Below are 27,993 nucleotides of genomic sequence, written 5' to 3' on the forward strand. Positions count from 1 at the left end.
CCAGTAGTAAGTAAAGTTGTATTATAGCCGTACGTGGTGTAGTTGGTCGTATCGCCGCCGTCACCCGCGACGCAAAAGCGGGACCCGCCATTGGCCGGCTGACGGCATTCCGACGGCTGGGCCCCCTCCACCATCCCCGGGCACTGGGAAATCTGGAACCGCTCTGCCACCGGCGCCGAGACAGCTCTCAATCCCAGTTGTCCGCGTCTCGACCGTACCGTTTCGCGTTACGGCCATATTTCTTTTGTTTTGTTTTGTTTTGTTTCGTTTTTTTTTTATCGAATTAATTTCACTGTTATTATTATTGTCATTATCATCACAGTCGTCACCGCTGTCGTTGTCTCTCAATAGTATTTTTATAAATAATTACATCGATTAGGCATTATTGTTTTCAATTTCCAAATTCGTGCCTGGAATATTACGCACGGCCCGTGTGTGGTTGGCCGTCGTCTTGGATAAATTGTCGTAATATTTTTCATCTCCCATCTCTGTTTTGATATTTTTCATCATTTACTCGTTGAAATTTCGTCAACGTCAGAAATGAAAAAAAACAATACCTGCTGCACGTATGCTGCGTTTGTGATCGTATCATTACGATAGTAATCGTCGACGTCCGTGTGCGTTTCCTGTGATCATACGGTAGGTAACTACTAACTACTTCATGCCGGCGATCTTCGTTCTTGTGGAAAGCGATCGTCTATTCAGTTAGACTTCCGGAACGCCGCACTGGATCACTTCGGTTCTGCCCTGTTATGCCGCTGACGTCTTCAGCAGACGATTCACAATGTAAGTACACCAAATGCTCGTCAACGAGGTGTGTCGTCTCTCGACAGACACGATATTATGTAATCTAATATATTTTAAATAAATTATTATCACTTCTATTGCTACTCCATTTTTCTACCATTTGAGCCTCTCGGAAAGTGTCAATAGATTACTTTTTCTCCATTTGGATGCCTCAAATCATGTTTGGAACTGAAAAAATGACTTGTATTAAGTACCTACCTTTTTTTATATTTATGTAAAATTTCAGAATTTGTCAAAATGAATAGCATGGATGAGCATAACCGCATGATGCATCCGACCAGTGCAATGTTGCCACAGCCTTATGGGATGTCATCTGTCGATCCTAACCATGGTGCTCCCACGCCACCTGATCAAGATACACGTAAACAAGATATTGGTGAAATTTTGCAGCAAATAATGAACATTACTGATCAGTCTTTAGATGAAGCTCAAGCAAGGTAATTTAATCCTTTTTATTATACACATATTTATTTCAGGTACCTATATATTTTATGCATATACACACTTATTCTTCTACTTAAAACTTTAGTTTTAATGTTAGTTGTTGAATCTCAAGATATCTAACTAAATATATATTTTACTTATTATCCTTTTTTAGGTAGGTATACTAAATTATTTAAATAACTATATAACAAATTATTTTGGCAGTAAAATTATAAAGGTCTTGAATACACATCAAATTTTATAGTACCTTATTTTGATGCTGCCTACCTATCAGCTAATAGCTTTGTTTAAAAACATAATCATCAATCTAGATATATTATATGATTACGTTACTTATTACATTCTATGTAAAATGTTAGAAGTTAGTTTTCAGAATGCAAACTTACCCCAACTCTTTAACTCTTTATTTTTTTTTTACATCAGGTACCTTTTTTTCAATTCAAAAGACAAGGAATGGGTTGGTACTTTTTACCACAGGACTAACTCTGTCCCTAAATAGTAGGTACCCATAACAAAGATGTACTTTACATTTTTACTATTTCAAATAGTGTTAACTTCAAATGTAATAGGTACTTATTTAGTTTTTAAAAAATAATTTTTCTGAATGTATTTTTTGAATTATCATAAATATGGTTTATATATTTGTGGCTTTCAAATCAATTGCAGCTAGCTAAATGTATTTAAAATTGTACTTGTTTTTTGATACTCGTTTTGATAGATGCCTTAAATGTATTCATAAAAATAATTTGTTGATCTATTAGTATTAAATATGATTTTTCTTGAGCTTGAAAGTATACATGTTTTCCCCTTGGGTTTTATACACTTAAACATTTTACTCCTATAGCATTATTTAAAATGCTATTAATGACACTCTGGAATCTCATACTCATGTTTCCTAGGACATTATAAATGATGCTTACAGAGTGTTTGTTTACTCATTGTAAACTTATAAAAAAAATTGTTTTATTTGATTACAGTCTACAGACATTTGTTTCAAAATAAAGATAAAAATAAACAGGGGTACAATTGGTACAAGATGTTGATTTTTTAGCTTATAAAATGTTAACAAGTTTTACTTTTTACTCATAGTATCTTTCTGCTTTGGTTATACTTACATAATGTATCTAATATACAGTAATAGTTTCAGTATTTTTTTCTTAACGACTTATTTTGAACCTTAGAAAATTGAAATCTAGAAGTTTAATTAATCAATGTTATATTACATATTCCTCTAGGATTAAAAAAAAAAATTAAGAGCTAGGTATATTTTTTTAAATAATTTATAATTATGTTTTTAAAAAAATGTCATAATAATTATCAATTTTTACTTTTTGTTTAATTTTAATAAAATAATTAGGTACATTTATTCAAATTATTTTATAAAAGTTTCCACAACCATCCTTTCTCTTACGGTCTTACTCAAACCCTTTAATTAAAAATCTTTCCTTCCACCATCCCAGGCAGCCCTCCTAAATGTTTAGAACGTAAATGATGAGAGATAAATATAATTTTTTATGTCTTCTAAAAATCAACAATTAAGGATCATCATTGGGCAGCTTCTTTACTCTTGTTTTTTTTGTGCGTATACTCATGTTATCTTTTTTATATCATTTATATTTAGTGTATCTATTAATATATATACCTATTGTGTATTTTGACTTAATATTTAAAAAAAATTTCAAATTATAAATAAAATCATATACCTAACTATAAAGGAGAAAAACAAATCTTTTTCTCTGTAGAGTAATTTTTTAACAACTAATTACTTCCCATTTATTATCAAAATCGAAATTAGTCTTCTTATTTTTTGTTTTATTGGGTACAGTTGTATTGTTCTAGCTGACCATAAGTTGACTATTTCTTAACTTGACTTTTCAATCATCATATTATTTTAGACTTAAATTATGTACAAAAAAATTCAGACTTCTATCTATACAAAGATACTTATTAATAAAGTTTATTGCATTACATAAAATAGTTTGTATATTGTTTCTTATAATATTTATTATTATTATTGGACACTTTTAAAATTTTTGTTATCTAAACTTTATGATAATTTGAAATTAAATTTCAAAATTTAGATATGATTGTATAGTGGTTATTCTATTACTAATGTGGCATACAATAATAAATAAAAATAATTAATAGTATTTAAAAAAAAATAAGAATAGAACTATGAAATTAAAGTTAATAAAATTTGTGTAAGTAGCTAATAGTCTAGTTCTAATTTTATTGTCATGTGGGGACAACCTTGTTTTAATCGTCAATACAGGATAGGTTCAGATAGTTGAGAAAAGTTGAGAATGTTAGGCTTTTTTTTTGATTTTTTTAATCATACCTAAAATATTTTTAGTAATATTTCAATTTAATGTTTGATGTTGAATTTTCATAGTGGACGTAAGGAAAGCGGTACATTTAAGACTGATTTTTTTAAACATTAATTCAATATTAGTACATTTCTTACATTAAAATAATTTGTAAAATGGCCTTCATAATACTATCTGGATTCAAGTTGCAATATTTTTTTTTTTTTTTTTTTTTTATTATAATAAGCCACAATATTAAAGTTATAATATTATAAATATACTGCATAAAACATTTAGAGTATCCAAACAATGTTTACAGAAAATAAAACATTTTCAAGATCATACATTCTTACTTTTCTCTGAGTCTAAAAACAAGTAGATTCTTTAGTTTAATTATATTAAATATTAAATTTTCAATCACAAGTCATGACTGGTAATCATATAATGCAGGGATACATTGTAAGGGCAAGTGGGCAATTTACCAAATAGCCAATTTTCAAATTTTAAAGTTCTAAGAGTGGTATTCAAATAAACCTGATAAAAATGTATTACTCTTAAGAAATTTAAAAAAGATCGGTCATTAATTATCCCATCAAAAATTCAGAATAATCAGCTAAACTTTTTTTAAAATTATTTTGAGCCCAGTAACTATGACCAATGACCATTATTTACGATTATCTATTATGGGGTAAGGGGATTGGTTTTTGGAACACGTGCAATGTGTATTTGTGGTAAGAATTTGTTACTAAGAACCTGGGGGAGGCATTCAGCCACAAACTAGTGGCACATGCTAGTAGTGGCATTCAGAAAACGCCTGTGACTGAAGTCAGTACCAAACTTTTGATACATTATTTTTACGAATGTTTATTTTAATTTTAACCTGTTATTTAATTTTATATTTGATTCAACTCAATTTAAGTGTTATTTTTTATGTTATATATCTAAGGACTATTTTTATGCGATAATATATTGAATAACAATTTATTCAATATATCACGGGACAATTCCCGTAGTGCTTTACCACTTGTAGGTATCATATAGTTTCTTACGCACTTATTGAAATTAATACCAATGATTTTTAAATATTGTACACATCATATTATTATGATTCTCAAAATAAATATTGGGGAGTTTCGAAAATCGTTTTATGCAACTTCTCAAAATTTTAAATTTAGATTTAATCTGGAAATAGTTTAAGTCTAAACATTTTGTTAGTATATTATATTTATAGTGTTTTAACTATGATATCATTTGGTACGCGAATAACAAAAAAGATTTTCATTTTGGATTCCGAATAGCATTTTGCTGCTTTTAAAACCACGTTGTTAAACTTAAGCATTACTTTCTTTTACCCTAAGTATAACTCGATTTTTGAGTTTTAAGTTTTACGATTTATTTTTCATTTTATTATATTTTTTATCAGTCGATTGTTAATTTTTGTTAAAAATGGCCTAAATTATAAGTTATGTGAAAAATAAAATATACGAGTTAAATGCAACTTCTCTATTATAACTACTTAAATGGAATTTATAACATTCTTTTCGACAAGCAGTGGACAAATTAAAGACACCAGTATTATAATAAGAAATGTCTTATTTTATTATTCGTAAGTTCTTAGCCAGTTAAAGTTGGTTGTAATCATCGATTAGTTGGTCTCAAACTCATTGATTTATCTTATTACTTTTCATTGATCAAATTAGAACTTTGGCTTCGCAGGTCATTTTGATTTTTAAATATATTATTTTTAAATTTATTAGAAATTGTACTTTAAAGCAGGGTCGGTATTGGAAAAAAGTTCAAATAACATGACGTTATAACTTATAAAGCTTTAGAATTATTATTATTATTCCATGTGCGCAATGGTATACGCGATAAAATACACGATACTCCAATGTAAGCGTTAGTTGTCAGTGTGTACTTTCTTTCATAATATAAAATTATAGCCATATGGCTACGACTGACTTGATAAAATTCTAGTATTTGTGAAACATTCTGAATATAAATAGGTAGTACACATAATAATATTATTTCCGTTTATAAAAACAACTATTTTTACTTTATACTCGACTTTATATTATAATAATAATAATAAATTTAACGACGGACTTTTAAGACAAATAACTTATAAGTAATTATTTAATTTTTGTTGTACACAATTAAATACTAAAAAAATTGTAGCGTGTGCACAAGCCTTCTGAACTACTAGACAGATGAATGTAAATTGTCCACTTTTTACCCCATAATTCCGCCACTGCTTAAAAGTTACATTGGTGTGCTTGCCGCTTGGTCAGCTGGCTTTGGATTTAGTATGCTCAAGGCTTCAAGTAATAAATGTAGTTTCCCTAAAGTTAAAAACCCAGTATTCTGCATCCGAATATTTTTTTCTTTTATTTTCTCGTGCCTACCATGATAAAACTGTAACAACTGTATAAATGTACGAATATACCTTATTATAAAATTGAAGTATGCGAGTTAAATATTATACTACTTTATTTATTGCTAATAATTCATGTAGGTTTAAATTTATATATTACGTCTCGCCAAACCAATAGTATGTACCTTTATTATTTACTATTTAGTTATAAGATATAAATCTAATTTGTATTAAATAGTATTTTTTTTTTTGAGTTTACGGCTATGGTTGATTTTGACGTTATGTCTTACAGTTCTTAGTGCTATTCAAGTTACAAATCACATACCTGCGGGTGTTATAATACAATAACTTGTATTATATATTTGCATGTTTTAATTCGAATAGGTTAGGTATATGAAATACAAGGCGTTGTAAAAACTACTGACAAATTATGTGACACTTTCGGTTCATCTGTTAAATGAAAAGAGTTATGATTTTTTTTTTTTAACTCGAATAATCTTAGTGTTTATATCATTTATCTATGAACAATACTTATTAAAGGTATTAAAATGTAGATGAATTTATTTTTATATTTTGAAGATAGATAATTGGATGAATCTAACTATCCTATTGGTGTTCAAAATTCATGTGGCCACATGGCTTAATTTTTGTGCAGCAAAAGTTACATGTTACACAAGTTTACCCAAAAGTGTCATTACCTTTTTTTAATGGAATTAGACACGAATTTCTGATACAATAATAGTTGCTTTAAATGGTAATATTATGATAGGACGTTATCGTTATCAATGTTTTCTACGTCAGACACCTCACATATACGATATGATAAATTTTCATTCTCTAGTTTCAATAGTGTGATGTTAGTTTTGATATTAGAATGAAGTGACATATTATCAAACTTTTAGGTAAGAACATTATCCTATGCCTAAGCGTTGATATTTTTAATTATAATTATTATTTCATGTAGGTACCTACAATTTACTTGAAAATTAAAATATCGCAAAAATCGCCAACGCTTTAACACAGAAAATGTTGTAACCTGATGTTCTATTATTGGTTAATTCTGTCTATTATAAAAAACTAACATCGCACTTATGATATTGGTGAATGAAAATTTGGTTGGTCGTTCGTTGGTAAGACGTAGACAATAAAAGCATAGGATATTAGATCCCTAATTCTATTGGGTTATGTAGAAGTTGTCTAACTTGTTTTGTATGATTTTAAATATACAAATTTAACAGAAAATAATATTTTATTGGATGGAATTTTAATTCAGACGAAAGTATTTTTGATTGGTGAATTTTTCTGACATACAACTATATACAAGTCTACATTCAAAAATGCAAAAATGTGATTATCATACAAAAAAAATAAAATATGAATCGTTTAAAAATTTAAAAATAAGTACGTAATATATATATATATATATATATATAATTTCTGGTCTTCTAGGTAAAATATTTATAATTTACTTACATTGGGTATTTTAAAATTTACCAGCAACATATTAGTAACTGAAATACCGTATACCTACTAGTAAAATACGAAGGTACATAATAATAATACGACCATAATTTGTTCAATATTGTGGTGTAGGAAGACACGCTGTTAAGAGGACGCTACACCTGCATATATTAGAATATGCTGAAAAATTAAAGGTAACATTATTATCGAGGGCATCTCGTAGGCTTTTTATTATATTTTAATTTTAAAGTGAGTTATGTGTATTTTAAAATATACAAACAATTTACAATTTTAAAATACACATAACTCACTTTAAAATTAAAATATAATAAAAAGCCTAAGAGGTGCCCTCGATAATAATGTTACCTTTAATATTTCTAAGTGGTAAATTTACTCTAAATTTTAAACTAACGGAGTTAAACGTGATTTGCTGAGCATAAAATTTTCCATGTTACGCATTTGTAAGACGAAGACAACATATGCGGGTGTAGCGTCCTCTTAAATATAACTTATTTTAGCTTGAGAAATATTTTGTATTATTTCTAATAAAATTATAATATCTATACAATAATGTGATAATTCAATTATTTAAGATATTAATATAATTCGTTAGGTTAATTATTTTATTACGCCCATTAAATTTTTTTATGACGTTCAATACGATTTATAGATAAATATTTAATGGTCTTATAATTTTATCTTAATAGTATTTTATAAGAGCTATTCATGATTTTAGGTTATTAATTATTGCAGATTTCATATAATATTTAACTGATATATAGCATATTATTTTATGATAAATTTATGATATAAGTAATACTTATTGAAAATTGTGTAAAAAACAATGTAATTATTTGTATTAAATAAAAATAACTTATAATATGATAGTTAGTTATTACTTGTGTTACCTATATGTATTTAAGAATAAATAATATTAAAAATAGTTTGTTATGTAGTATGAATTGTTAGTGTAATATTATTTTCATTCAACCTGATAAATTACATTATAATTAAGTTACAAGCATAGTTTCTACCATCACCATTAACCAAACTAATTGCAGTGTTGTTTATTTAAAATAACAAAGATAAATAATGTAAACTAATATAAAAATTAATTTTTATATACAATTATTTAAAAGTATCAATTATTTATTTTTACAGAAAACATACACTAAATTGCCATCGAATGAAACCTTCTTTATTCAGCGTTTTATGTGAAATCAAGGAAAAAACTGGTACGTAATTTTTATTTATTTAATTTTTTGATACTTACGAAATAAGTTCATGAATATGCTAGAAAAAAATGCACTTTATTTATTTATGGTACAACAGTAATTTAATTAATATAGTTAATAAATATTAAGTATAGTAGAATGCTAAAGCTCATTTCACTAACCAAAAGCGTACGGTGCGTATACGCATGTCATATGCATGCGTGTACCTACAACACGTCTGGCTGTGAAACCGCGTGTATCTATTTTCCACTATTAGTGTAATATTATATTTAATAAATACATTTTATACGATTGATTATTTCTTTTCTTCCAATTGAAAACATATTGACAAAATTCTTGTAATTAAAATACATTTTTATGTCAACTGCTAAAATACAAACCATAAACGAAATAATTTATAAATTATATTTTTTCATAGTTTGGTGGGCGTCCACCGCTCCTGGAATTACTGTTACCTTACTCTCTTTATTTATACCAAAATTTTTATGAAATATTGATAATAAAGAACCGTGACAGAAGATATTTGTTTTTAATACTGTCTGATTTGTTCAGTAAATAAGTAGCATACCAAACTCGTTTTTGTATTTCTTAAAATGTGACTTGTTTTAAACTAGGTACATATACTACCTATACGTATACGATAATGTAAAAATTAAATATATAATATTATAATATGCATTTAATATTTTACTACTTATCAGACAAATATTTTCCATTATTTTAAAGCGTTTCTGTTTCTTTTTCTATAGTTTCTATAATATGAAATGTTAATAGTTCCCACCTTATGTTCTTATGTTTAGAATCTATGGTTCGTTAGAACTTACTATATAACTCGTAATCGACCAATAAATTAATGAATGCCCAAAAAAAGCATTCTATTAAAAATATACATGGTAAAGCAATGTTTTACTTTGAAAAACTTAATACAATTATCAATAAATCGTTTAATGTAATATAAATAATAATAAGTACCTATTTACCTACTTTAAATTTGACTTTAGTCAAAGTATTAGATATTGATTGTTATTGATTTATATTAATTAACATTTTGAAAAATAAGCATTTATATATTATTTTCATAAGACTATTGCAATATCGCGGTCCTTTTTTATATTTATAAATTATTGTTATGAAACATAGACAGGGTGGACTTGACTCAAAGACCTAACTTTCCAAAAAATATCTTCAACATTTTATTTTATTTAGATTTTTAGATTAATCTTAATTATTTGAATCTTCACCGTAATGTTTAACGAAAAATTGAATTTAAACACTGATATAAAAGGGAGAATAAAGTTGAAGCTTTTCGTAACATATCTGATATAATCGAATTGATCTATTTTTAAATTAAGTACCTATTCAGAAATCGTAAATGATCATAAAATCATAACGTTTATAAACATGTGACTTAATAATATATTAAATAAATTATAAAACAAATATATAACTAGTTTACATGTATTAAAATATGACTGATAAAGTTAGTACTAAATTAATTCATTTTGAAAAGGTACCTATATAAATTATATTTAGATTTAAATTTGCTTGTTAAACAAATATATATATATATATATATATATTTACGTTATCCAGAAAATCAAATATATACGTGTATTACTGTATTAGTTACAACTGAGATTTCATATAAATATGTAATCTTAAATTATCTTAAATTAAACCCTGTAAATATTAATAAACGTTATATTATAAACATCTAATATCTAATATTCTATTAGTGAAGTATTCAAGTATGTGTTGTATGCATAGCCGTAGTCAATTTTTTCTAATTAATATATAACCAAATTAGTAAATAAACAAACTTTAAATTAAAAATAATCTGTAATATTTCTGTTTTTTTCACAAATTTTATTTTTTAGCATAGTAAGATGTTAAAATACCTATGCTTATTGCTTACTACAAATCAAATAATGTGCAAAAACAGAAATTATACCAATATATTATATACATTATACATGTTCTAGATCTAGATCATAGATTTAATTTAAATAAAATAGATAATATTATTATTTCGTCATGTAAATTAATTTTCATAGAATTTGATACAACATAATAATATTTTGACTGTACATACTTTTTATAGCCCTAAAGTTGGTTTAGTAAAATTCAAAGGTTAAATAATTTGTGGTTATTTAATAGCATTCTGCATATTCCATCTGTTTAAACTTCAAACAACTCTGTATTATATTATACTATAATAGGTATAAATTTATTGTTTATTTTTTTTGGAGGGGGGAAATCATGTTTCCTATTGAAATAGACTCTTCATTGTTCGAATTGTTGGTCAGACTGACTACTCTGTCACAGCATGCGCTTGTTCAAGATCGACTAATGCCGCAATGGTTCCAAATATTTAACTGGTTATTACTTTATAATACTTATGTAATTTTCCTTTACCAGTATAATTTTTTGAAAGAATTTTTTATGTTTAAATAATAAACTATGTTCAATTATAATTTGAATATACAAACTATATTCATCTGATTAATAAATGTAGAATAATTTGTATTTTTGTAATTATTATTTGAATGACTCGACACGAATAATAATTGTTGAATCGTTCATTTCAAACAGTATTATAACAACTGCTGAGCATCCCTGGACCAGTAGGTATGAAATATTTTAGAACTGGTTTCTTTGTGCATATTAAACCTGCCGGTTTGCCTCACACCATGCTCATCCACTGTCGGGGCACCCCACGTATGTCCCGTCTAAGTATCAAAATGAAATCAAAAGATTTAACTTGAACAAACTCTTTAAAAAAAAAACACACCGATGTTATATCTGTGAAATGTGTTTAATATTTACTGTGATGAATGATCTAACGAATATTTTGTTATTTAATATCCTTTCTTTTGTACATAGTTTATGCCAGATTTTAATAATTTCTTTCTTTTATGTTTCAATGTCTTGTAAAATTTGGCTATTTAGGCTGTTAAGATAAATTATAGTTATAAAATATTATGCAATCTTCAAATATAAAATTTTTGTTTATAAAACAATTAGCTATAAACCATCTTGTTTTATTATATTTTGTTTTTAGAGTAATATTAAATAAATAATACAATTTATTACGTATTTGGGTCTATAAGAAAATTCTGTGTCTACTAAAAAAAAAAAAAAAAAAATGTAACGGTAAATAAAATATTGTATTAATGTATTTATTATTTTTGTATTCTAACAGCCAGTCCTAAAGTATCAATACTTACATTCCGCCTCATTATTCCTTCTATTTCTTTGTTGTATGCCGCCTCTATTAAAAAGAAGAATATGATGGTTTCATGGTCATTAGTTCTAATTATCTGATTCATTAAAATAGTGGATCTTAAATCGTATTATTAATTATGTTTATCACGTTGGCATTGATTGAATACTGCATGTATGTTGGTTGCATTTAATTTATACACATAATTATATATATAAAATATTAACATAATATTATCCATAGGTACATTCAGAAACATTTTTAACTCAATATTTTATTTATATTTTTTACGTCATAAAAATCATTAGCCATTTACAAAATTTATACACGTATAACAATACTTCGATTTTATTATTTGTATAATGTACAATATTTAATGAATATTATTCATTAATATTAAAAATCGTTAACATTAATTTACTAACTTATATATCTATTTTAATATTATATTAAATCACAAAAATATATACGTCCTCTTAAAGTGGTCAATTATTTTATATTTAATTTTATCTATGCAAGCATTTTATATCTTCCAAAAATAAGCCATGCATTATTAATTATGTTAAAGAGTTATTAAAAATATAATTTAACTTGAATTGAGGAAAATGATCTATGTTGACTTTTTATCACTTATTAGTTATTATAATCTTTTTAAATAAATAATTTACTTTTTAATTATTTTACTTTTGGATTTAATTTTTATAATATGGTTTTATCATGATGTATATAGTTGTATAGGTATATGAAGAAAAATTTTACTATAGATCTAAAAACGGTAAACTAAAATCAGTGCCATGCAAGCCATGCATGATTTCTATAAAGAAAGTAGCGTATCGACACAATATGTTTTTATGAAGAAGTATACAATTTGTCATGGCATCACATGCTATCTTTCGTTTTTCTTTTTATCAAACCATTTTTTTCGAGGTCAATGAATTTTGTAGTTTTATGTTGCTACAAAAGTGTATTTTTTTTAAATAAAAATAAAAATTACTGTACCAAACTAGAAAAATGCTTTGTTTGAAATCCGTTCTTGTTATAAAAGAATAAGATAAATTCTATACATAAACTTACCTATGTATAAACATATTAGATTAATCAATGATATTTTATATTTTATATCATAAATTAGCATATTTTAGCAGTTTTTTTTTGTATTTGTGCATATTATATACGCGCGGGTTTGTGAGTAAAAGCAATATTGTAACGCATGCAGTTTAAATTTCAACTTCGTCTGAGTGGCTCATGAATAATTCAATGACAGTATAGGACTATAGCGGCAGCCATTCTAAGTGTCTAAGTGGGGATTCCAGGGTCCAGTCTGTCTACCTCCTCTCAACCGTCCGCCCTTCCCACATCTCATGCAAACGTAATAAGTTATTATGTCCAAGATAATCCCCTACATGCTGTGTACAACAAAGATAAAGAAAAACTTTAAAAAAGGATAACTTACTAGTAAAAACTATTTTAATGTTATTGTTATCAAAACTCAAAATCTTAAATAATATATATTGTTTATTAAGAAAAAAAATCTTGAATTTAAATTGAATCGCATTGCTAAAATACGTTTTCAACTGAAATAGAAATACAAGATAAAATTATAAAACTATGTTGAAGTTTTAATTGTACCTTTTATTCATTATTTTATAAGAAAATTCAAGTCATCTAACGTTATAGGAAATTATATAATTTAATTTAAAATCACTCTCCGTTAGTGTGATGAATACATTTTTTTCATTTAGATTAATCTGTATACTTTATTATGATTACGAAATAATGTAGTAGTGTTTTTTAAAATGTTTATTTATGCGGTAAAAATTGCTTTCTTATTTCTTTATGTTCTTTTAACAGTTAATAATAAGTAATAATATAATAATATATTATAATATGTATTGTATACTACCTAATTACTATGTAATTATTTGATTTCCTTTCGTACATTTTTATTATTTATCGCTATTAAAAAGTCAGTTATAGTTTTGAATTTTGAAAATATTACTTTTTTAAAATCAACTATTATTTGCTTAAACAATCCTTTTTTTCTGTGTTAAACAATATTAGTACAGTTGGTTGAATTGAATATACTTCAATTTTTGTTCGCTTTAAAAATACAATGTTAATATTAGTTAATTTCTTTAATAATAATATGATAATTTATGAATTTATCTAATAAATATTTATTACTAGTATTACACGCATTTGATACACAATATTTTAATATGTCTTATTTATCGTTATTTGTATCGTAAAAACAGTAATTAAATGTTATAATATTATAATATTTTAGTAATATGTTACACACTTTGAAGCAAAATAAAAATAAAATTGAGTTGTACATATATGGCATAAATATAACAGTAAAATACTACATAATACTACGATATACTATATAATAGTTTACTATTCTATGAATAATATTATGATATTTATAAATAACAGTCTCATTTACAAAGAAAAACACATAATACAAGGTTTATGGTTTTGGACGTATAAATCGAAGTGGTTTAGTATAATAGTATAATATCCTCCAGTCTCCACACGTCTAGTTAAACTTAATATTCTTATCAAGAACGTAAAATGGTAGCTTTGGGATTTTATTGAAGAAATAATGTGCGCAGTTGTTGCAAAGGGTAGAAAAGTATCCCGCATTGCGACAGACCGTATGATAACATGTGCGTATCCGTCAAAAATAATAATAACGCCACATGCGGTTCCCCATTTTCAGGGAAATAATGTAATACGTTTGGTCTCTCGGAAAATATTGGAAATGTGTAAAACAATATAAGGAACGCGATTATGATACCACGGTGTGTATTTTTTCCCCTACAAATCTCGTCACGTATTGCATTTAATGTTTACGGTGCCCGATCGACGTGTTTCAGATGTCAGACGTGTCCGTGCCGTGTTGACATCTGTTCACGTTTGCTGATGTTAGCGTTTCCTATTTTGCATGCTCGTCCAGACTCAAATGTAATCCAAAATAGCCTGTATCGATCTACTGGATCTAATAATAGTAAACAATAATTTTTGGCAATTGTTATAAGTTATGATAATAATCGTTAACCGCTGTATGCCAGTATTTTTACATGTTATATATTACTGTACTAGTTATAATTTATATTATTGTGTGCGTAATATTATTATTATTATAATACGTATAAAGAATGACAGACTTTGGTATGTGTGGATGACTGAAGCAACGTCGTCGTTGGCGGCGGTGGCAGCAGCGGTGGCAATGGTGTGTTGGTGTTGCGCGGAGGGGATGGGGCGCGCTGGTCCTTGGAACAAATCAATACCTAACGGGAGGGAAACGGACGGACGGGAAAAAGGCGGCCTGGCAGCCGAGTGCCATTCCGCACCGGCTGATATTGTGTTGCGCGTATACATGTTTTTCTTCGTCTTCAATTCCAATTCGAGTTTTATACTGTTTTATATATTATTGCATCGTCGCGTTTCCTTCTCGCTCTTTGGTCGGCCGGCCTTGACGTTAGCCCCCTTCGCGCCTTCTAGTATACACTTATGTTGTATATACAAATGCTCTGTTCCGACTGAAATATTTACTCTAAAAAAACAATTGTTTAATTAAAACTTGGAACATTCCGGCGAACTTTTTATATCACCTCTGCTACTCTTACTGCCATCACCATTTCTACCAATCTTTCGCGAAACGCTTGGGGTGTTCGAAAAATCCTTAGTTCTTTCCGCGTATAAACTCGTATATACCGCATATGATTACAGTTTTGTATTTTCGAAACAGAACGTTATAGTGTTTATGCATCTGAAATGTCTAGAAACAACCAACATATTATGTGACAAGCCTATTTGGCTGTTAGGACTTACAAAATAGTTCTTGTTTGAAATGAGTTTGAATACTGAATGACTTACTTTTATTATAAAATACATGCTACTACAATGAGAGAAAATTCGTGAAATATATTAATAATATATTGTTCAATTGTAGAATAATGTCGTTTAATTTTAATTAAGTTACAAAGATCATCATTAAAAATGTTTTTCTCATACATATGTCTTAGACTATTTGAAAAATAATAATGGTTATTTTGCTTGTGTGTATATGTATTATTATTTTTTTAAACGCAACTTGGTAATTTTCCAGTGACTTTCAAGTCAATTCCCGTTCAACCCATCGTTGACCTTAAAGATACCAAGATATCGCCTCAGATTGTTTAGATACCCCGCAGTTATACTGTTATTCCTCCTGCTGTGCTATGATGAACTGTAATTTACTCAAAACGATTTGACACCTGAAACTTTATTACCTAACTGTAGTTAAAAAAAAACTTAAATATATTTTCTAATCTGAAAACAGTTAATGGTAACTGACTAAAAGATATTTTTTTAATGTTTTACATTATTTCAATGTTTTTCAAACATTGTATGATATTATGTTTAAGGATCTTCTATAAATCATAACATTGTTGAATTTGAAAAAAAAGGATTGAAAATTATATTTTAATATAATATGTAATTTTAAATTAGATTTAACATTAACTCATTATTACTTGCTATATGTTATTTTAATTAAAAAAGCAAATCTAACATTTACATTTAATATAACCAGCAAAATCTGTAACTAGGTACCTACCATTTGTTATTAACTTATAAAGTTTAGTTTTAAAATAAAATACATATAATCTGTGGAAATTATCATGATGAGTAGTGAGTACCTATACATTATAATATGCAATTTATCCCATTAATTCCCATACTTGAAGTATATTTGAAGTGGCCGATGAAAGATCTTTTCCACCTTTTTTGACGATTTATGATGTTAGCGGGAGATGATGCTGCTGCTATTGTTTATTTTACTCGGGCATGTGTGCGTGGAAAATTGTGATAAGTCGCGTGTACAAGTTATGAGATATGAGGGTTAACGCTTATGCGTATGTGTCTGTATATATAATTTATGTGATCTGAACAAAAATGTGTTTTGGTGTGGAGGAACACATGTTTTCACCAGAAATAACTAGTTTATAAATAGTGACAGTTGTGAAGAGCTGTTGGCTCTGTCCCTATTCATGTATGAATGTTCGATTATATTAATTTTTAAATATTGTATGTTAATTTGTAAACTTTTTGTTAAAAACATTTCAAAATGTTTTTTACTATTTTCGGACAGAAATCAGTTTAATTATTATGAGCTGTAAATAAATAAATAACATAGCTGTCTGTTTATAACTGTTTAGTTTTTATTAATGTTCTTATATTTTTCGCCCTATGTAAGACTTCATTATTCTTAATAGGGTAGTACCATTTTTTTTACCTTATGTTCAAAACCACAATTCATTCCAGAAACTGCGATAGCACGCGATGATACGTTATCCCCGCACTTTTATTTAGTGGCGTAAAATGAATCACAAATTATTATTTGACTACCTACCGTGATTTGTATAATAATATTAATAATGCATGAAAATGTAACAATTATATACTCTACGTTTATACAAGTTGATTCCTTTATACTAAACCCTGCAAAATTACGATACTGGAGTTTTTAATTAAGACGTTTAAGATTATACTGTTTTAAATTTTCTTTAATTTTAATATTTTTAATATTCTTCGTTATTAGATACAACAGTATTACTTTTAATAAATATATTTTTACTTTCAATTTTTATCCATCGATATTATAACTTCCGTGTAATCGGTTTCAAATTTAAAACTTACGTGTAAATCTAGATATATGGTTAATAATATAATATTTAATAATGTGAGCATTCAAAGACTAAATATTTCATTCATTAGTTAATACTAATGCAACCACCCCTAGTTCCCTACACATTCATGTATTTGAAAATCTTTAGAATTTTTCGCTCAGGCGAAAACTATATTCTAATCTAAGAATTTGATAATAGGTAAATTGCTCAAATGTGAATTATAAATAAACTTTAATAAAAATCCGGTACGTTTATTTTCCATGTTACATTTTGACACGTGAAAAAGAAAAGAAAAAGACAAACAACATTTAATATACTGGACGTTTGACATTGCAGCGGCTTTCCCTCAATATACACATTGTCTGTGTTCAATTCCATCGAAAAAATTCCTTAACTTTAATTTACTTTTATCTACCTATTCTAGATTTTTGGTAAGCTTTGCATAATTTTGTTACCGTATGGTTTGTCTTACCTAAATAACATATACTTGTCGTAAGTAAATAAGATTATGAATAATACTGAGTGAGATAATCTTTGTTTTATTCAAAGCTTCAAGCTTTATTCAACGACCCTTTTTGTGTAACAGAGAACGCCTGCTTAATTTTGAATTATTCATCATGCGCCAAGTGTAGCACTTTACCCTTTTCCGGTAAAACTTCCGCAAAGTTTCTGGGCGTGTTTTTAATATCACAACAATGTACAAATTAAAAAAAAAAAATCGATGACAAATTATCTAAGTTTGAATTTCAAAATAGTACAATTATTAAGGTTTTTCAACAAATTAAATTATGTAAGGTTAAAATACCCTATATGAGTTTGTAATTTTTATACTAATCAAAAGAACATGTATAGGACGAAAAAATATTATTTTTTCAAACTATTATTATTATGTTATTTTCTGTATTTCCAAAATATGTTTTGCTGTATTTAACATTTAGCTATTTGATAATATATTGAGTCTAATAATAAGTTGAAATTTAAGAACGCTACCTTTAATAACCAATAAAGTTTAAAAGTAATAAATTTCTATAATATTTATTTACTTTGTGAATTACATAATGAAATATCGTATAATAGTGTAGGCATCAGCATATATTTTATTCAATCATTTTTTCATTGATTAATTTCTAAAAAAAATTGTTTGTTTGCATATTTTTTCAAATACTTTTTAATATTTATAGTTATGATAAAATTAACAATGAAGTTTATAAAATTAATTTATTATACATAACCTAATATTTAATGAAAAAATTTAGTCTTAGTTGTGTAATAGAATTGTATTATTTTATATACGAAAAGTGATTCTGTAATCAAAATGTCTATTGGGGTGAATAAACAATGACTATAAATGCGTTGTATTATTGCATTATTTAAATACAAGTCTATGATCTATAGAGATCATTCGCATGCTAATGTTAATGTATGATATATGAAATTTTTTTATATTTTTATAGCTTATATTAATTTCATATAATATAGTATAAGAAATATATAATATTATGAGCAGATCCCATTCTTTTTCATAAAACATTTTTCAATGCACATTGAAAAGAATACCGAGGTGCACTATGCATAATAACTTCTGTCACGCGCGAAGCTCAATGTATCTTTGTATTATATTTATTTAATTTAAATTATGTAAAATTCTTTCAACTTAAACGTTGATTTTGAATATTATTTATTATTAAAACTTTTAAATGATCAACATGTGGTTTTTGCATATTAATAATAAAATGTTTAATGTGTTTTATTTATAGTATTAAGTTTAAGAAATACACAAGAAGAAGAACCACCAGATCCACAGTTGATGCGATTAGATAACATGTTAATTGCAGAAGGAGTAGCTGGTCCTGAAAAAGGAGGTGGTGCTGGAGCAGCAGCCAGTGCATCAGCCGCAGCTTCGGGCGGTCCCGGACAACCAGATAACGCCATTGAGCATTCCGACTATAGAGCAAAATTAGCTCAAATCAGACAAATTTACCACCAAGAACTGGAAAAATACGAACAGGTAATAAAGTTGACTAAGTTTACTTCAAAAGGTTTTTACTCTTAATCCTACCAAAGTATCAACTAGATTAAATTTGGTACTAGAAACTCGGTGTTGAAAATTTAAGTAGTTTTATTGTCCGAATGATGGTGATGACGACATACATCCAAAAAAAACATCATTGTTCCTAAGATCAATACTTTCGTTCTTCACTCAGAATCTATGATAAAAATTTAATTATCAAATGAAATATTGTTGTAACAACATAAACATATTATTCATATACTAATAATTATGAACATTCATGCATTTCCCCATATACCCTACTATATGGTGAACATGTTGCCATTATTGTTAGAAAGAGATAGTCAACCCGTGCCTTAAAATGTATGCTATCTTTTTTTAATGATGTTGGTCCCCAGTTCTGTCTCACTTCCATCTGTCCATTTTATTATTAGTCCACAGTTAACAACGAATTCAATTATTGTTAACATTTATGTATAATGTATTTAGTTCTTAGATATTAATTATTACATGAATAACACATATTGGGTCTTCTCTATAAGTCTATGACACGATTATAGTGTATTAAATCGCGATCTATTAAGTACTATCCAGGTAGTTTTTAACTATTAACCTAAAAATATTTATCAGTGCATGTAAATTTGTTTGAAAATTCTATATGAATAATTATAATTAAAACGAGCGTTCAAATCATTAGAAACTATATAATACATTCATTGAGCCGCTCAAAATCTAAAATTCAAATAATTTTTATTTAAGATTTGATAAAGATGAAATTTGTCTGCATTTTTTATTAAGAGGACGCCACACCCACATGTGTTGTTTCCCTCTTACAAGCGTGTAACATAGCAAGTTTTACGCTCAGCAGCTCCAATTTAGCTCCATTAGTTTACAATTTAGAGGGAATTGACCTCTTATAAGGAATTAAAGGTAACATTATTATCTAGGTTTTTACTTATTATATTTTAATTTTAAAGCAACTTATGAGTATTTTTAAAACTGTGAATTGCTTGTATATCTTAAAATACTCATAACTCACTTCAGAATTGAAATATAATAAAAAGCCTTTGTAAAAACCTAGATAATAATGTGACCTTTAATTCTTATAAGAGGTCAATTTACTCTAAGTTGTAAACTAACGGAGCTAAATTGGAACTGCTGAGCATAAAATTTGCCATGTTACGCACTTGAAAGACGAAGACAACACATGCGGGTGTGGCGTCCTCTTAACATTCCATTCTTTACGTAGTATCACAGGATACCCCCTTAAATCACGAGTCTTCAATCTATTAAATAACGTAAATGTCTGCCTTTTCACATATATTATATATTAATATAGATTGTAGATATATGTTATTAATAAATAAAATAAGATCAACATTTGTTATTAAAAAAGCTGCAATTTTAGATTTAGATTGGTTTAATAACGAAAAGTGTTGTAAAAATGTACCTCTGGGTTTATAGAAATAACTCAACCATTTTATCCAACTAGTATAACTAATTTTTTTTAAATAAATATTTTTTTTTTTAATATCGTAATATATCTTACAAATATATACAATACAATATTATAAAATTGTATATAGTATGGTTTTGTTAATTTGTAACTATAAACTATAGTTAAAAAATCGTTACTACAAACAATTTATATTATTAAGGTTTTAATTTAAAACTTCTTCTATATATTAGTAAATATTTTGTACATTTTATTTTGTATAGGTATATTAAAAAAAAGATTACTGTTAAATAAAATTGCTTAAATTTAACTTCTCTAAAAAAAATAAAAATGTCGAAACATTGAATCATTTCGTAATTAATCACTACAGCAATATTTGTATTGTTTAATAAGTATGCGTGTGTGTGATTTCCTTAGTTAAATCATTATTGGGAAGTCTATCTAAGTCAATTGTAGAAATTATAGTAATTTGAATTAACTAAGGGAATATCACTGAAGCATGCAATTATTTGAATTGTATGGAGAACTCGTAATTATACTACGTCAGAGCAGAGGTGACCAATATTACGCGTGATATTCCAGAGATTAATCGGCCTAACGACCAGATCTGCACGCAATAGTTTTCTATATTTTTATTGCTGAATACAATGATGTATTTCATAAATAAAATATACTTATTGAAATAAGTTTCGAGTTATAGGTATGGTCGTGTTTTTGTGCTTTCTCTTAAACATTTCGAAATCACATTTAAATATGTATTTGTCGGCCTCGCAGGACAAATTGCATGAAAAATAATCTACAAGAATACATAATATGTTAATAGTTATAACTTATAAAGTTGATATCCTTGAACCTGTGTTGTCTTGTGTTTAGTTTGACATTTAAAAACATTTATTTTGATATCGTGATATGCCACAAACGGTGTGTGATCAAACAAATACCGCGAAAAATGATTAATTATGTTTTTCGAATGGATATATTCATAAAGATAGGTTAGTTATAGACATTTAGACGTACCTATAATAAATATAATCATTTGCTTAATGCCGTTCCAAATAATAATATTTATCAAATGTAATGATTATTATGTCATACGGCTTACATCAAAGTAATCGTTTATAATATTTAATATATATTTAGACACATACTCACGATTTAACTATATTTTTAGGCTTGTAATGAATTTACTACCCACGTAATGAATCTCTTACGAGAACAGTCTAGAACGCGGCCGATCACTCCAAAAGAGATCGAACGAATGGTGCAAATTATACATAAGAAATTCTCTTCCATACAAATGCAACTGAAGCAAAGTACTTGTGAAGCGGTCATGATACTTAGATCTAGGTTTTTGGATGCTAGGTTTGTATTATAATATATATATATAGTATTATAAATCTATATAATCATGTTTCAAAATTATGTTTATTGTGTTTTCTGTTTTTTTTTTGTTTTTTTTTATATAGAAGAAAAAGACGTAATTTTAGTAAACAGGCTTCCGAAATTCTAAATGAGTACTTTTACTCGCATCTAAGCAATCCATATCCTTCCGAGGAAGCAAAAGAAGAGTTAGCAAGGAAGTGTAGCATTACAGTGTCACAAGTGCGTATTTTTTTTGGGGCCATAAACGCCGTTGAGACATTTGTGAATAGTCATTAAAATATTTGTATTTAACACAATACAGGTGTCCAATTGGTTCGGAAATAAAAGAATACGATATAAAAAAAATATTGGTAAAGCTCAAGAAGAAGCAAACCTTTACGCCGCAAAGAAAGCTGCCGGTAAGTATTTATAATTTCTTAAACGACAGAACGACTTGAATGAACTCGCATAATATCTAACTGTATTTTAGTATGGATAATTGACAATAAATATATTAATTACTTCTACAAACTATGGATACACAAATAAATGGCATTTCCAATATTGTCGTTGGTGTTATTTGACAGGGTCAAAATGTTATTTTTACTGAAGGTATTTTCACAGATTGTAGTCCTTATTGGTGTTTAAAACATAAAGAGAAAAACATGTAAATGGGGAAAGGGTGAAGTTTACTATAGGGATTTGGATAGCGATATATACACACTGGCGGTGTAAGCTCCAAATGGAAGTAATATATCATTGAGACCCTGGCTTTGAGCTTGACAGCCCGAATGGTTTTTCCTGGTTTCCTCATTGTCCCGTACTACACCCTCCATACAATGCGATTTATATACATATATATATTTTTTAAGTGAGCATGTGTGTTTGTTGCTAGCGCGTGCGCTCGCCCGAGCGTGTTGTACACTGTTTCTTTTATACAAAGATGTGGTGTCACCTGCCAATGATTACACAGTTAGGTTCCATGCCATAAATTAATATTATGTAATATTCAAAATTGTTGATTAAACACGATCATGGATAAAATATTTTTTTATGGTACAAATCGTTTAACCGTAGATTATAATAAATAATATAATACCTACATTGATTATTGTATACAGTGCGTATTTAGCACTGCTTAACTAGTAAAAAATTGTTCGGCCTCAGCAATTTTAAAACACTTCGTATTACTGTGAGCAGCTTTATCTCTACCCTCCAACTCCCTTAAAAATTGTGATCACCAAATCAGCAAATATTTTGTAATATACAAAATCAAAAGTTATATGTTTCTTCAACAGAATTTACAATGTAAATTAGCTTTTTTTTATTTTTGTAACAATTTCAATATACAATTTCTTCATTCAACTAATTTCATAAACTAAATAAATTAAAGAATCTTTGAAAATGTTTTAAGAATTTAAAACAAGGCGATCGTCATTATGTCGGATAGAATAACATACCGTTCTACTAATATCTTAACTCCATTTAGGAGGACTCTACACCCACATGTGTTGTCTCTGTCTTACATATGCATAATATTGCAAATGTTAGTATCGAGTTCTTACTACAGTTTATTTATTGTTATAATATATTAAATGTCTGAATATTTATCGATTTTTTGTAAAGAATATAAACTGTGCTTGAATAAGATTTTTGTATACTTTTATTTTAAAGTTAATTAAAACTAATTTAATAATATACTAATTATTTTTAATTCCACGAATTTGTGATAAAACATGAAAGCAGTTCTTTGCTTTGGCTCAGTTCATATTATTATCCTATACTAATTCGATAATATGTAAATTGTCTAATATCAACTATAAATAAACTACTAGAACACAGGTAGATTTAGAGAAACTGCAATAAGACAAAGACAAGTTGACAACACATGCAGATGTAGTTTCCTCTTAGAAAAGAATTTGGAGTATACTTGGCCCCACTACACAGGCTCTCAGCATAGCACTTTAAAGTCAAATATTGTAATCAGATTCAATGTTTTAATTTTTTTTAATTATTCTTTAATCAGCATACATTTTGATGAGAAATTTAACCAAGTTATTAAAGAATAAAGGATAATAATTAATTTTTTCAAAACATTTGTATTTAATAGTTATTAAAAATTCGCCCAAACATATGGAGTTAAGTACCAAGTTCTTAATTTCTTTATCAAACAAAAAGATTGATTCCAAAAAATAGTATACTACAGCATACAAAGATATACATTCTGTACTAACAAATAAATGATAAATTGTTTAATGTATATATGTTATAAATTGAGTATGTATATTTTACGTAAAAGTAATATCTAGTCAGTTTTTATTAAATTAAAATATCTAGTATATATCCTATCATAGAATTAATCAATTTTAATAAAAGAACTTGAAGAATTATTGAAAATTTCCAAATATAGAAGTATCATTGAAATACTTATCATCCCAGTTAAATTTTGAAAGATTATACATTAATGATATTAACTAACTATTTGTAGTGGCTCTGGATTGAATAAAATATAATTTATTGCACTAATAATATTTTAATATGGCACAGGGTTTAAAAATAATATAATATTTAAACCAATGTGGATCCTTGATACTAAATATTTCACTAATATTTTTAAAAAATTTACTTTTTGTAGGCGCTTCCCCTTATAGTATGGGTCCTGCTTCTCAAGGAACACCAACTCCTTTATTATCTCCAGCTCCTGGTGGTGGTCCGCAAGACAGCATGGGCTACAGTCTTAGTTTAAATGGTGCTGAGTATAGTTCTCCTATGTCTGGATCACAGGTTTGTGTGCGTTATATTGGTTATATATGTTATATAATTATTGTTTATAAATGTCTTAATCTCATCGAAAAATTAATTTTACAGGCACAGTATTCTGATGGAAGTTTAGGATACGACCCAATGGGACACCAGGTGAGCAATTGTGAATAACAAATAATTAGGCAGCATATCATATGTATGTGTTTTTAGTTAAGTTCATACATGTCATACCTGTGAAATAAATGCGCTATTGTCGGAGTGACATGTATGGATTTAACCAATATAACAGATAAAACGCCCACACATGATACGTGTCTACTGTCTATGTCAAATGTTTCTTAACTTTTAACAAGGGTACTATCAATATATAAGATTATACAATATAATTTTATTGTGGCAAAAAATCTATATTTGTATGGCAGTAATTTTGCTTAAGGATTTAAAATGATATTTTTTTTATACTTTACAGGCAATGCCTAAAAACTCTGGTTCACCATCTACAGGTTGGAACTCCAGTCATGAATATCAGACACATGGCATGCATGACGACAGCGAAGACTCGTCAGATGATGTTGATATAAAACGCCCAAAATTGTCTTAAAATTTTTATTCTTAATAACTAAATTTGTTCATTTTTTTACATATATATATATAAAAATGATTGCTTAACTTAATATTTTAGACATATGTGGGTGAGAATAACTGGCCTTCAAACTTTGTGTATGTTCTAAAAGAAACACTCATCTCACTCTAACTAATTACTATTATGGATCTACTGTAATGACGAAAACGAAAGACTTAGGCCTTTGGTGTATGTGCGTGTGTATTTCAATCCCAGCATACATCACATATATTATAAGGGAGCGTATATGTATAAATAACGTTAGTCTAATATTTGGGATTACCATACTGAAATTCAGTAGAGACGGTTTTATTACGAAACTATTTTTTAGTATCTTATTATTATTATCATTATTAATTATTATTATTATTATTATTATTATTATTATTATTATTATTATTATTATTAATATTTTTATTGAATAATTATATGATAATATTAACTTGAGCTTTTTGAACGTTTATCGTTCATCATGTAACTTTGGTATACGTATATTGTGCACATCACCAGATTATTAGTAATTTATATAGAAAAAAATATGATAATAATATTATTATTGTTGATTATGTTAAATGACACATTTTTCTACTATCTGTGATCTCAAAGGAAAATCAACACATGCATCAAAATCGAGTACAATCATGTCCAGTGTTTTTCTCCTTTTTCACCAAGTATACGATATACACACGGTAATATTATTATTTCTCATGATATTTAAAAATTTAAATTTTTTTAAATATTATACGAGTTGTTAATAATTGTTTAGTATTTATTGTATTGAACGAATAAGTAGCATATTTTTTAAGGCACCATGACTAGTAACCTTTAAATTTTTAAAGCTTTTTTTAAATTTAAATAAGAAACATATTGCAGTTTAATGTATACGATATTTGTAAGGTAATTGTTGTTTGTGAACTGTGCATTTTCTTTCTTTTTTTGGTTCATTTTTTCCTTTTTATTTTTATGCTATATTTGTATGCTTTTTATTATAACTATTAATAATTATAATATAATAATAATAAAAAAAAACTATTATTATAGTTCTCTTCTCCCTCTCTTCCTTTTTATGTACTACTATAAAATGTTTATTGTTAGTGATGAAAAAATTGACACGGTTTGACTATGATATTGATAAAAAAAAAATAACTACCTTCAAATACTAGAACATGAGTGTTTAAGTTTACTTACTGAAACCACTTGTAATAGTCTTCTGGACTATGTTTAAGTTTCTTTATCGATTCATAGTAACCGTGTGTAAACATTATGTATACTTTTAACATATTATTATAATACTATAGAACAGTGTACTGATTTCAGTATTGCTCGAACGACGTTATACTTATGCATTATGCATCATATTATAAATATATACATATATATAATTTTTTTTTTGTACGTCTTGTGAACTATACCACCTAGATATACTACTGTATTATTATTTTATATTAATTAGTTTACTTGTAATTTTAAATGTAATTCTAAAAGTAAACTTTTGTATTATATCCAGTAGAATAGAATTTTGTTTTCCGACTCCTAATTAAGATGTGGTATTTATTTTTATTCATATTGTCGAGTCCCTGTGTATTTAATGTATGCATAATAGGTGTTTAATAGTCCCTATACGCGTATAATATGTATTTGTCGTGTGTGTGTGTGTGAGTGTGTTAACCTGGATTCCTCGTCAATTTCTACACACATTGAAAAAGCCCAATAATTAATTATTACTTATCATACATTTTTTTTTGTCTATCGAAAACTTTATTCTTTTATACTATATAATATTATGTTGTATTAACTAATCATGTAAATCTATGTTGTCGATAAACTCATTTTCTTTTGTGCATAAAATAGTATTAAAATGGAGATATTTTCTTGCCGCGAGTTATTATGTATGTCGACAAACAGTAAAAAACATGTATGGGATTTACATTCATAGACCGTATTAAAAAACGGGTTGTGTCATACTCAAATTATGTTCTTAACCTTATAAATTCTATGAATATACATATAATACTTTTGTATACGATTTAATATTTACGAAACTCAAACAATTAAGTATTTGTTCGTGGACTACATTAAGGATTTTTTTTTAAAATACTTTAGACGCCTATATATTATATATTATGTATAATTATTAATTAGGGGCTGTATTAGGTAATAAAATATTATGAATGAATATTGTACAGTTTCTGAAGAAAACAAAATTATAACGCTTGTAATTTAGAAACGAAAATTAATTTGTTATGTATAT

The 27,993-nt window shown here is 27.1% G+C and overlaps 1 protein-coding gene across 2 annotated transcripts; it reads left to right on the forward strand.

Moving 5' to 3' along the window:
- Positions 1–35: 35 nt before the first annotated feature.
- exd (PBX homeobox extradenticle) lies at positions 36–27,975 on the forward strand. Of its 2 annotated transcripts, none has more exons than XM_015520179.2 (10): positions 36–786; positions 1,034–1,244; positions 8,554–8,627; positions 19,286–19,536; positions 22,167–22,357; positions 22,462–22,597; positions 22,680–22,776; positions 24,993–25,147; positions 25,226–25,273; positions 25,590–27,975. In XM_015520179.2, the coding sequence occupies exons 2-10, from the start codon at positions 1,045–1,047 to the stop codon at positions 25,719–25,721; spliced, it is 1,284 nt and encodes a 427-aa protein (XP_015375665.1). In that variant the 5' UTR covers positions 36–786; positions 1,034–1,044; the 3' UTR covers positions 25,722–27,975. The 2 variants fall into 2 exon arrangements, with proteins under 2 accessions (XP_015375665.1, XP_015375666.1); XM_015520180.2 differs by having other exon boundaries at positions 39–786; positions 24,993–25,141.
- Positions 27,976–27,993: the final 18 nt, after the last annotated feature.

This window comes from Diuraphis noxia, unplaced genomic scaffold (assembly GCF_037042655.1).
Source record: "Diuraphis noxia isolate RWA-SAM2 unplaced genomic scaffold, SU_Dnox_SAM2 contig0002, whole genome shotgun sequence".
In the NCBI taxonomy this organism is placed as follows: Eukaryota; Metazoa; Arthropoda; class Insecta; order Hemiptera; family Aphididae; genus Diuraphis; species Diuraphis noxia.